Source organism: Vicugna pacos, chromosome 1, assembly GCF_048564905.1.
Source record: "Vicugna pacos chromosome 1, VicPac4, whole genome shotgun sequence".
NCBI lineage: Eukaryota > Metazoa > Chordata > Mammalia > Artiodactyla > Camelidae > Vicugna > Vicugna pacos.
Window position 1 is genome coordinate 112,451,666 of NC_132987.1, and position 12,140 is coordinate 112,463,805.

Genomic DNA, 12,140 nt, shown 5'->3' on the forward strand with positions numbered 1-12,140 from the left:
GGGCTTAAGGACTCCTCACTCTGACCAAGATGCCTTGACTCTCCTGGTGGTCACAGAAGCGTCTCCTGTTATATACAACCCACACTGCTGAATTGACTTCATGCCAGAGGGCGAGCTGTACTCACTACACACCGCAGTCCTCCACTTGGCATCAGACAGATGTGGGCTGGCTCTCCAAACCCAAGGCTGGTCTAATTGTCTTTAACGCATACGGGCTGGTGTGAGCCACGGCCACTTTGCTCTCCCAGCTTGACTTCTGGAAGGACCACTTTTCAAATCAGAGGCAACCTCAGTTCACTGAGCTTTCCTTTGTAATACCGTGAACTATCTGCTGAGCTAACCGAAGGCACCTGCTTCACCCCAACTGGTCAAGGTGAATTTTAGGGAAGATGAAACAGAGCTGTCTCCACCACAGAAGACAAATGCACATGAACCTTAACGACGACTTAAAATGAAGGAGACAAGCAGGTGTTCTGAAGCCTTGGAAAGACCCCAGGGATGCCACTGGAATTATGATTCTTCTCACTGGCATAAAACTGGGGGCTTTTATTTTATAAAACTTTAATTTTTAAAATTATTTTAGATCTAGAATTGCTTTCCTATATTGATGTTTGTTCACCGTAATATTTCCCTAACTGGGTGGTGGGGGCATTCACTCTAATAAACCAGGCCAGTGGTTTAAACCAGGGGAGATTCTGCCCCTCAGGGGACACTGGGCGATGTCTGAAGGCTATTTTTGATGGACACAGCTTGGGGGAGGGGTTCCGACGACCAGCTCAGAGGGGTCTGCAGGAGTACTGCTCTGACATCGATGCACAGGACAGCCCCCACAGCAAAGAACTATCTGGACCAAAAGTTAGTAGCGCCAGATGAGATCGGCATTCAAAATAAACCACACAGGAACATTAGACAGGCTTTTTGGAAACTTCACAGAAGCAGAGTTTTGCGACTTCCTTCTCCAGCTTCCCCTTGACTTCAAGGTTCTTTCTACAGTAACAGCCACTGAAGGAATGATCTTTGTGTATGCACATCCTTCCCTCATTTTCTTACCAGTATGTAACTAAACAACTATTGGGGGAAAAAAGGACGAAAGTAGCCCCAGATTTTAACAAGGACTCATGGATGGAGGGTGGCCAAGAATGGGAAACTGAGTCTTGGAGAGAACACTTAGGGTGGGATCTCCTCCTCTTTCTAAGCCAACACAGCAACCCAGTCACCATGCTTCCTTCTCATACAGAGGAAGAAGAGGATGGAGAAGGAACTCCAGATCACCTAACAGCTTTTCATCACAAAAACCTCAGTGAAGCAAAGCACAAAGTGTTATCCACAGATCTCGCTGTAGATGGTTTGTGTGTGACCACAACCCTCCAACCATCTCACCATTCCACCAGGATGGAAAAAGAGGGTCAATGACCAAGCCTCCAACCTGAGCTGCACGTTAGAATCACCTAAGGATTTTTAAGCAGCCACCCAACATGTGCACACCCAGGCCCGACCCCAGACCAAGAGAACTGGGATCTCTGAAAAGGACCCCAGGGTCTCAGCCTTCTAGACTGCAGAATTCACTTCTTCCCACCTGGGGAAGGAAACTGTTTTAAGTATACACTTCATAGACTTAGTTATCAGACAGTCTGCCTGGCGCAGACTGAGGTGGCGTAGAGGGCAGTGAGGAGATCCAAACTGAGCTGCAAACCAGAGGACCTTCCCGTCCCCATGACAGACTGTGCATTAGATGCCTGACATTTACTGGGCGCCTCCTAGGACCTATTCTAAATGCTTTACTTTCATAACTCAGTTATTCCTCACAACCACCTACCCTGAGAGTAGCCAGATATCATCCCCATTTTATGCTCGAGAAACGGGACACGGAGAGATTAAGCATAATCTGTTCAAAGTCATGAAGCTAATAAACTGAAAAACAAGACTCTCAGCCATAAAAAAGGATAAAATACTGCCATTTGCAGCAACACGGATGGATTATCATCCTGAGTGAATTAAGTCAGACAGAGAAAGACAACTATGTTATCACTTACATGTGGAATCTAAGAAAAAGATGCAAATTCTATTTACAAACCAAAAACAGACTCACAGACAGAGAAAACAAACTATGGTTCCCAGGAAGGGGAAAGGGCGGGGAGGGATAAATTAGGGGTTGGGGGTTAACAGACACACATTACTATACATAAAATAGATAAACAACAAGGACCTACTGTACAGCACAGGGAACTAGATTCAATTTCTTGTAATGACCTACAATGAAAAAGAATCTGAAAAGAAAAAGCATATATGTATACATACATATGTATAACCGAATCGCTTCGCTGTACACCTGAAACTAACATTGGAAATCAACTATACGTCAATAAAAAACTAAAAAAAAAAAAAAAACAAAAATGAAATAAGCAAAAACAAGCTCACTGCCAAGGAACCTGGTTCCAGAGCCCACTCTTAGCCACTGGGCAGTGGTGCTTCTACAGGGTGGAAACAAACCTTTACATGAAAAAGTGTTAGGAAATAATTCAGCTCCAATAGCTAATCACACATTTCAATCAGGGTTCTCAGGGCAGGATGGGCGCAAGCTCGCACGCTTGGACTTGTAAGATGGGGGAAGCCTCAGGGCCAGCCTCCTGCAGACAGGCACCAGCCAGGTGCACGTGGTCACCACACCATCCTCCATCAAGGTTGCCTGATATCCACTATGACCACCCTAAGATGGTCCCCTGCATCAGCCCTCAAATCTGTCACTTGAGATGCTTCTCCTTTGTAGTTACCTCTATATTTAGGCTAAGGCTCTCGTCCAGCCTGCCCGTTGTACACATTTTCTCAGTTGTTTTCTATTGTCACTGCAGCTGTCGGTGCAACCTGCTTTATCTCTGTCTCATTATGGAACCATCTTCCAGGTTATTTTATCCTGTTTACTTGCATCCCCTTTCATCTTTCACTGTTCAACGGGGACCAGGAAGTGGTAGCAACCAGAAGGCAGAGAGGCCGCGGCCCAGGAGGGGAGCCCGAGTGCCTGCTCTCCCTCCAGCCAATCTGACAGGGCTGCTGCCGCCCAGAGCATTTGCGAATTCTGCTGGAACTTATTCACGTTGAAACCAACTTAGCAGCCTTACAGAAAACCCACGCTGTGGCTCGACTTCCAGGCTGTATTCTTAAACCAGTTTGATTAACAAACTTGACCGAGCACGATTTGTTCTGAAGGATTTTTGATCACTGCACAATATTAAACAGTGAAGCAATTAAAAAACAGAAGACTCCACTGAAATGTAAGTTGGAGGACGGAATCGTGTCACAGTCACCATGATAACCCGCAGCGTCCAGCTCAAAGCCTGGCACAGAGTAAATACGTAAGGAATGTCAGCTTCAAGTTGTGATGTAAATAAATAAATCAGTCTTCTAAGGATGATTCCAAAATAAAAGTTTAAATGTGCTTTAAGCAACAGTAGGTTCAGTGGATGTGCCACGCAGATTTCAAAGGTGTGTAATCTGCAGGAGACACACACAGTAGGATGTAAGGTCGGCTGCTGACAGAACAAGGCTGTATATACACACTGTACTCACATATTTCTAACACAGACACCTGTGTACAAACACATTTTTAAATTAAAAAAATTAATAAAAAGCCTTAAAAATGTGCAAGCTGTACACATACACACACAAAAATCTTTTTTCAAAAAAAGAAGAAACACACCAATACAGTGATCGTCTTTAAAGGAACAAATCGTGAGCGATTTCAATCACACTTTCTATCAGGGGTCTGTAAAGGGCTAGAGAGTAAACATTTTCATCTTTGCAGACCATGCGTCCCAGTCATAACTCCTCAGCTCTGCCATTGCAATGGGGCAGGAGCCAGAGACAAAAAACATAAATGAAAGGGCGTGACTGTGCTCCAATAAAACTTTATTTACAAAAACAGGCCATGGGCTGGATTTGGCTAGTGGGTCTTAGGTTTGCCAACCCCTGCTTCATATCCATAACCCACAGGAAGGGCTAGGGGGCCGGGGGTGGGGGCGGGATCCAAACAAGGTTGAGCGCACACTGTTTTGTTTTGTTTTGGGGGTAAGCACACACTGTCATTTGTAGCATAAACAACTAGACCTTATAAAATCCTTTAAATAACCTAATCTAAGACTTTACTTCAATCAAAGTCGTTTTACAGAAATAAATGTGAACTGAGTTTTACGGGATCGAGCCTGCCACCTTGTGGTGACATAAAAGAAGAGCCTTCACGGTACCCACTCCCTGTTTTTAAGGGAACACAGCTCACTGGAGTCACCTTCCAAATATGTGACTGGCGTGTGGGTATTGCAACAACAAAATGAGTCAAAAGTCAATAAACACGAAGTGTGATCAATTCTCTGAAGCCTCAACTTGTCAAATTCTTCCAGGGGGCCACCAAAAAAAGAGATAAACTGTCACAAGGCATCTGCTTGTGATCCATTCTTATCAAGCCAAGCTTCAGAAGGGACGCTGAAAAACAAGAATACTCCAGGTACCTACGCTCAGATGTTGAAACTGAAGACTTTTTTTTTTAACCCAAGTTTTAAAAAGAAAGTAAATCGCAAACCCCAACGTGCTACATCAACGCCAGCTCTAGAAGCAGCTCTAGAAGCATAGTGAGAGAAGAGACGGCAACACGCTATTCACGGGTGGGCTCAGTTCCTAATCCTCCTGCTGAACAAGGCTGGGCGCCTGTGTAAGATCTAAGCGCAGTCCCAGGAAACAAATTCAGGAGAGAGACACGAGCAAGGACCAACAGTCAACCGGAGCAGGGCCCGCGTGACGATGTCTCTGCGGGGTCCCGGGGGCCCAGAGGATGGAGCTCAGCGGGGTCCCGGGAAGGCCTCCCAGGGCAGGTAGCATTCAAGCTGCTGCTTCGAAGGAGCTGCTTTTGGAGGGAGCAGGAGGAAAGGTGTAAACAGGAAAAGCAGCAGATGGGGCAGGGCGGGGGTTTCCGCCGACGGGCTCACGTTCAGACACTAGGGCAGAGGAGCCCAAGAGAAAAGTAAACCAAACACCAGCTCTGGGGCACATTTCTGCTCTGGGCATCTCACCTCCCGTCCTCCTCTTACCCAAGGAAAAGTAGGGTCGGCTGGTTTTGGTGATGTGGAAGGCAGTGGTAAGACCAAGAACCCCAGCATCTTAAGTGATTCGTGGCACACCTGTGTCTCGAAATCTCTGTCCATAGCCAAGGGACAGTGGCCTCTATCCATCTATCTTTCTCCCAGATGAGAAACAGCAGCAGCATGACAAAGACGTCCAAATGACAGGTGGATCTGCAGCAAAACAGCAATTTCCACCAGCACAAAAGTTCCCGACCCCTTTGCCATTTCCACTAGAAGCTCAGTACCCAGCTCAGCTTACTCCCACAGCCAGACGCAGGAAGCCCACGGAAACAGGCAAGTGGCCTGGGCGGCTGCCCGGGTGCCTGCAGACCTGGGCTCAGCCCGGGGGCAGCCCCACGCCCAGCCGTACCTGTGTTGCTGGTGAGAAAGGCGAGGGGGCTCTCGCTGAGGTCGGTGGGCCCGTCCAGCCGATGGGGTGGGCTCTCCAGCAGCTCGGCTCCCCCCTCCAGCTCGGGGTGGGTCCTCACCAGGAGGCCCAGGGACGGCTGCGTGAGGAACTCTTTGAGCACGGCTGAGTTCAGGGTGCCGGCAGCGCGATGATTGATCTCGAGAATCTCATCTCCCGCTTTCAGGCCTGCCAAGGCGACACGGAAAATGTTTAATTTTGCACACACATAAAAGCAGTGGCAGCATCGAATCAGATCACAGCTTTCTGGAGGCCTGCTTCTAAAGGGCACATGGAGCTCTCTTGTTACAGGTGCTGCTGCAGCCAGGCTGCGGTGCTCAAAGGGATCAGCAGGTGATCACGGTGGGCTTCGGTGTCAGAAGATTCTAGACTTGGACTCAGATGTCACGGCACACCTCTCTGGTCCTGAATACACCAATGAAACAAATTTACTCCTTCTGGAATCTATGTGCTCTTAGCATCTGCCGATTTCTCCTCGCAAATGCTAATTCTAAATGCTAAAGCTATCGTCCTATAATTTCGAGGGGAAAAGATGGAAATGCTCCCTGATTACAGCAATCTCTGTTTTGTACATGCTCATGCGACAGGGTACACGTGTGACACAGCAGTGTCCAACAACCATTTCTACAAAACCAAAATGCAAGTTTCCTCCGGCTACAACCCCTGACAGTCATTCCATTGCAAACACATTTAGAGACGACAGTTTGTAGAATCAAATGCAATCATTTTTGCCACCCCAGCCTTTCTGAATCTAGATTAGGACCTCGGGGTAAATGATCTTTTGAAGGTCCCCAAAGGTTCTGCTACTTTCGGAAAGCGCGCTGAGGACTTGCCAAAGTTTGGGACCCAGAGCAGCAGCCGTGAAGCAGCCTGACCCGACCTCGGAGAACAGGAAGCCGTGACCAACCCGGGGCAGTTCCATGTGACATGAGAAGAACATTCCAGCAGCTTGAGAACGGGAGAGGTTAGGGAAGAACATGAAAGGAAATTAAGTTTCCTTTCCGCTAAGAAGAGGAAAGGAGTCTGATTCTTATTTTCTAGACTACTGTGGAAAAACAAACTTGTAGAAGGGAGTGACCGAAGGGCACAAAGGATGAACCTCAAAATGTGAGGCCACGCAGCCCCTCAGGCGTCTGCACATCTCGCCTCTGATTCTGCAGAAACATGATCCCACAGAGAATTTTTCACGTCCCAGCTTCACCGAGTGACCCCCGCGGGCCAGCTTGTCTGACTTAGCTTTCCAAAGTCCTTGACATCAACTCGCTATCATACAACACTCCCAGGAACATCACGGGTGGGAAGGCAGTGGAATGAGAAGACTCTTCTCCGCGTCGGAGGCTCAATTCTGGGAAGCCAACTGTTCCACTTTTCAGGTGAAAGAGTTTGGTGTCATCATATTTGAATTGCAGATACGAAATTCCCACTGGGAAAAGTAAGTGCTGTTTTTTAAGTTTTCTCTTGGAGAAGACTCTTCCAGTTAGATGTTAGAGGAGGTAATACAACGGAAAAAAAAAAGGAGAAAAGACTGAAAAACTAAAAATATCTACAAGTTTTGTAGGGTTTTTTTTTTTTTCAAGAATTTCCAGGTTTATTATGGCTGGTTAAACAAGAGGGTGTAGTCGGTTGAATGGTGGTCCCTAATAGGGTATGTCCATGTCCCAGAACCTGGGAACATGGCCCGATTTAGAATCAGGACCCTTGCAGTTATAATTTAGCAAAGGATCTTGAGATGAGATCATGCTGGATCATCCAATGGGTCCTAAACCCACTGACAAGTGTCCCTGTAGGAGACACACAGACGAGGGACACAGAAAGGAGACAGCATGTGAAGACGAAGACTGAGCTTGGAAGGACGTGGCCTCAAGCCGATGAATGCTTGGAGCCACCAGATGCTGGAAGAGGCCAGGCAGGCTCCTTCCCCAGAGCCTTTACAAGGACCACAGCTCTACAGACGCGTTGGCTTCAGACTCTGCCCTGCAGAACAGTGGGAATACAATTCTGCTTTTTAAGCCACCTGGTTTGTGGTTCTTTGTTATGGCAACCTCTAGGAAACCAACACGGGGGCCACCCGAGTGAGTGCTTCTCAGTATCAGCGAGTGAGAGGAGGAGTCTCAGCACTGCGGGGGGGGGGATGTAGTGCCTCACTGAGTCCTTCTGTCACAACCCCCCAATGTTTATTATTCAATCTCTCCCAGCCTCAGTTTCCTCATATGTAAGAGGGGACTGAGCTAAATGAGATTAAATGAAATGATCCATGTAAAAGTCTTCGCACAGCACTTGGCATGTTGAAGACATTCAACAGACGTTAACTCTCACTATTAATACTTGGTAGAAGAAGATAATTTTAAAAAAAATTTCAGCCTACTCAAAAATAATCCCCATCTGCCCACGGTAAAAATCGTGAAGTATCCAAGCTATCTAGAGAAACGTGGCACGTGGTTTTCGCCACTGGGCTCTGCCCTGTGCAGCCACAGGAAGACACCTAGATGACAGCAAAGAAGACGCCTGATGTAACTCCAAGAGCAGAGTACTGGGCCAAAACAAACATGCCCAGGACGGACAGAGGTAAGTGCAAAGTAACACACTTTGGTTCAAAGGGTCCCTTCCACAAGGAAAGCCAACATGAGACGCAACTGCGAGCAGGGGCGGGGACAGCAGGAACATGGGAGTGAACCTGCCACAGGCCAAAAGCTGGAGGTGGCTCACAAAAAGCAGTAAGGTGCAGGGTCAGTTAATGCCAACAGGATGTTCCATTCTAATTAGGCTGCATCCCACCAGATTCCCCTTGGTGGCACCACATTCTGGTCATTTTAAGGAACACTGGCATCTGGACTGTGTCCAGAGGGCAGTCACCGGAGTTGTATTCTACATTCTAATGACTTGAAGGATCTGGGAGCATCAAATGTGGAAAAGACTTGGCAGTTGTAACATGATGCATATCAACGGATGGCTATAAAGAAGGAGGCCGGGGGAGGGTATAGCTCAAGGTGTAGAGCGCATGGTTAGCTCGTACGAGGTCCTGGGTTCAATCCCCAGTACCTCCTCTAAAGATAAATAAACCTAACTACCTCCCCCAGCCCCCCCAAAATTAATCAACTAATTAATTAAAGACGAAGGCAAAACAGTGACCAAAAGCTGAAGGAGGAGGATATCTTCTAATCTGAGATGTCTGCAGAGGCAGTCCGGTCCCCAGTGAGCTCTCCAGCAACAGGAGGGCTTCGTGTAGAGGCCACATTTAACGTCAAACACCCCAGTATCTCCCCTGACAGCCTGACAGTGTTTGCCCCCCAGGAGGACGAACGGGCATCATGGCCGCGCCTGGAGGGAACAGCGCGCTGTGGGGCAGGGGCGTTGGAGCAGTCGACCGTTTGTTTTTATCTAACACCAGGGTTCTTGGATTCAAAGGACTAAAACAGGATGTGACTAAAAGCAGGGCAGCGTATTCCCCCACCTCCGCACCACGCCGCCCGGCACACTCACCGAAAGAGATAAAAATCAGTTTGGGCCTTAAAGGGGAATAAACCCTGTCACTTCTGCTCTTAGCTGAGATACACTTAGTGAGTGCGTTGAACTCTGGCCTCCAGGTTGCCTTTGGCCTCGAAAATATGGAAGGAAAAATGAAGGGAAGTCCTCCTCCATGACAGCTAGCGATGGATAAATTACTGGGACTTTAGTTCCCGTCTGTCACACCTTCGCCATGTCTTTGCAGAGCCAAGCTTGCGGGCAGCAACGCCCCCGTGCTTACAGCACAGGGCAAAGGGCAAGCTGCACAGGGAGCTCGCAAGCCATGAACTCCCAGAACTAAGCTGCGCCAGAACCGCAAGGAGGGAGGAAAGGTGGGCAGACGCTCCATCCTTTCCCAGCGGCTCCATTCAGCCGTCCTCAGCCGAACAGACACAGGCAGACTGCATCCGAGCACGACTGGCCGAGACAGCTTAGACTTCTGCCTTCAGTGAGCGCTATTTTGCCTGGAGGAAGCTACACATTCTATAGCAAGAATGAAATGAAATGAAGGTGGATTTTAAGCCCTATTTTCCTGCCCAATTTGTTTACAGTGAGTATGACGACTTGAATTGTGTCCCCCCAAAATTCATATCCACCCAGAACATCAGAACGTGACCTTATTTGGAAATAGGGTCTTTGCAGAGGTAATTAAGTTAGGATGAAGTCATACTGGATTAGGGTGGGTCCTAAATCCAGTGGCTGGTGTTCTTGGAGTAAGGCCATGTGAAGACACAGAGAGACGCACAGGAAATGAGGCCACGTGAGGACAGAGGCAGAAATCAGAGTGATGAGGCTACAAGCCAAGGGTGCCAAGGGCTACCAGGAGCCAGCAGACTCGGGAAAGAACCAGGGAACAGATCCTCCCAGCAGACGCTCCAGAAGGAAACAAGCCAGCCAATACCTTGATTTCAAGCTTCTAGCCTCCTGGTCTGTGTGAGGATACATTCCTGTGGTTTTTAAACACCCAGTTTGTGGTGATTTCTGAATGCAGCCCTAGGAAACTAACACAGGAAGCAAAAAATCTAGGTTGAAAGGATTCTCTCAAAGTCGAAAAGTGATGGAGAGCTGAGGTTCCACAAACAGCCTAGATGGCACCCCAAGCCCTTGCAGGGCCGCGGGCAGCGGGTGGCGGAAAAGAGCCCTCAGGGGCGGGGCAGAAGTCTGAATCCTGAAGCCCTGGATCCCTCCATCCATGGCAGCAACAGAACATGAGGGGCTTCGCAGGTGAAGGCAAAGGCCACTGTCACCTTTGACCAAAGCACAGAGGGGTCTTCTGGAATGTTCTGCTCCAGGCGGACCCCTGGGACCCCCATTCCACCCCAGAAGGCAGGGAAGGACAAAGACAACCATCTACCATTAGAAGGAAATTTCCCACCAGCCCCATGGAAATGGGCTCAGAATCAGATTTAAAATTCAAGAAGGCAACGTTCCCTGCACAACTGAATTTATGGAAATAATATGCACGTTCCGTGGAAGGGTTTTCAATGAGACAACATTTAAATGGTCTTTACAGATGAATCCTTTGGGCATAGCCTTCTCATCCACCAACTAGAGAAAGCTGAAAGGGAATTTAAGATAGACAGACAAGACACTTAGTGACCGACCTTTCTTGGAAGCTAAGCCAGTTTCCTTCACACTGTTCACGTAGAGCCTTCGGACACCATCTTCTTCCACAGAAGAAAGTGAAAACCCTAGGAAACACAGAGACAACGTGGTGAGGCCCACAGCTCCTGAGTGTTGAGCGAATGATCGGAAGTACCTGCTGTGAACCAGGCATGTTTGTTGTTTCGGATTATGGATTTTCCTTGTTCATATTGCTTTACAAAGCAGAATAACATTTTTTTTAGATCATGCTAAAGGAAGTCACCACCTGTAAAAATGAACATTTCCAGGTGCGTCTATCTTCACTACAACCTACCTCTCAACTCAAACGGAAGGAAGTTACTTGGTTTTACCTTGTTTGCTAGTAAATGCCATAGTTTTGCTTTTCTCAGTTTCCTCCTCAGCACAAAACAGAAACAACGAGCTTATCTCAAGTGGGTGCCGCTGACTTTTCCGAGCAAATCCATGCCCTAGGATACGTCACAGCAGAACAACTGTGTACGGTGTGTGTTCATCCTTATACATTGCTGTGTGGACCCTGCTTTAGTTTAGTAAAATTCTGCAAACAGGCATAAGGAGCAACTCACTTCACAAACGGTTTTTCATGTTCGAAACTGACTGGACTGCACATTCCCTGAGTGTCTGATCTTAAGATTATCTTATACTTGTCCAGGCTTCCAGAACTCAAAGCCATTAGTCAGTTAATCTTGGTGCTACATCCTTTAGAAAAGAAAGGTTCCAAGGTCCTAAATGCTCCCAATCCTACGGCTACAAACCCTGGTCACCTCTGCTTCCAGACAGTCTCATAGAAAACTCTTTCCTGATCAGTTAGTGGAATGCCCACAATCAATACCTACTTTCCCTCAGGATAAAATATGTTGGCGGATACTCCTAAAAGGACAAAGGGAATGAATGCAATTATAAAAGATTTAATACAATTTCAGCTCTGGGAGAAAGATAAGGCTTAGGCAAAGGAAAAAAGACAGAGGAAGAAACAGTGGTTAGGCAACTAACAAAGAACCAGAATAATTAATGACAGGACTGGGGCCCAGGGATTCATTAAGACTTCTTAGGCTGTGTCATAATGAACATGTGTTTTTCTGTGTCATTCACAGGACCAGGAAATAGATACCCACACGTAAGCAAAACTGCCAACTGCCATCGCCCACCAGGGTATCGTTAACTCCCCCAGACAGGGAACAGCACAAGGCCACCCCCAGAGGACTTTCCAAAGGCTTTATTTTATTCTCGTATTTTAAATTCCATTCTATGAGCAGCTTGTAACTTTCAGGTACCTCTTCAAGAAGCCCTGCTCAAATAAAAATCATTTTAGACACGAGCCATTTAAGTGATACAAGCCTTAACACAGGTGTATTTACCTGCATTTCAGGCGAGATTCTTTTTCCATCTGTTAGAATTGATACAGAATCAAGGACTACATCAAAGGAAAGGATGGAGAGAATTCATTAAAATACAGGCACTTCCCATTTTAAAACGGA

General features: G+C 47.3%; 1 protein-coding gene across 15 annotated transcripts in view; it reads right to left on the reverse strand.

Annotated features, from left to right (window-relative positions):
* The window catches only part of TIAM1 (TIAM Rac1 associated GEF 1), a 354,254-nt gene that overhangs the window by 51,229 nt on the left and 290,885 nt on the right, over positions 1-12,140 (reverse strand). For all 15 annotated transcript variants that reach the window (XM_072968300.1, XM_072968313.1, XM_072968310.1 and 12 more), the window contains 2 exons: positions 10,644-10,730; positions 5,479-5,703 (listed from right to left, as the gene is read on the reverse strand). In XM_072968300.1, coding sequence (XP_072824401.1) covers positions 5,479-5,703; positions 10,644-10,730 — 312 coding nt within the window. The remainder of the gene's footprint in view (positions 1-5,478; positions 5,704-10,643; positions 10,731-12,140) is intronic.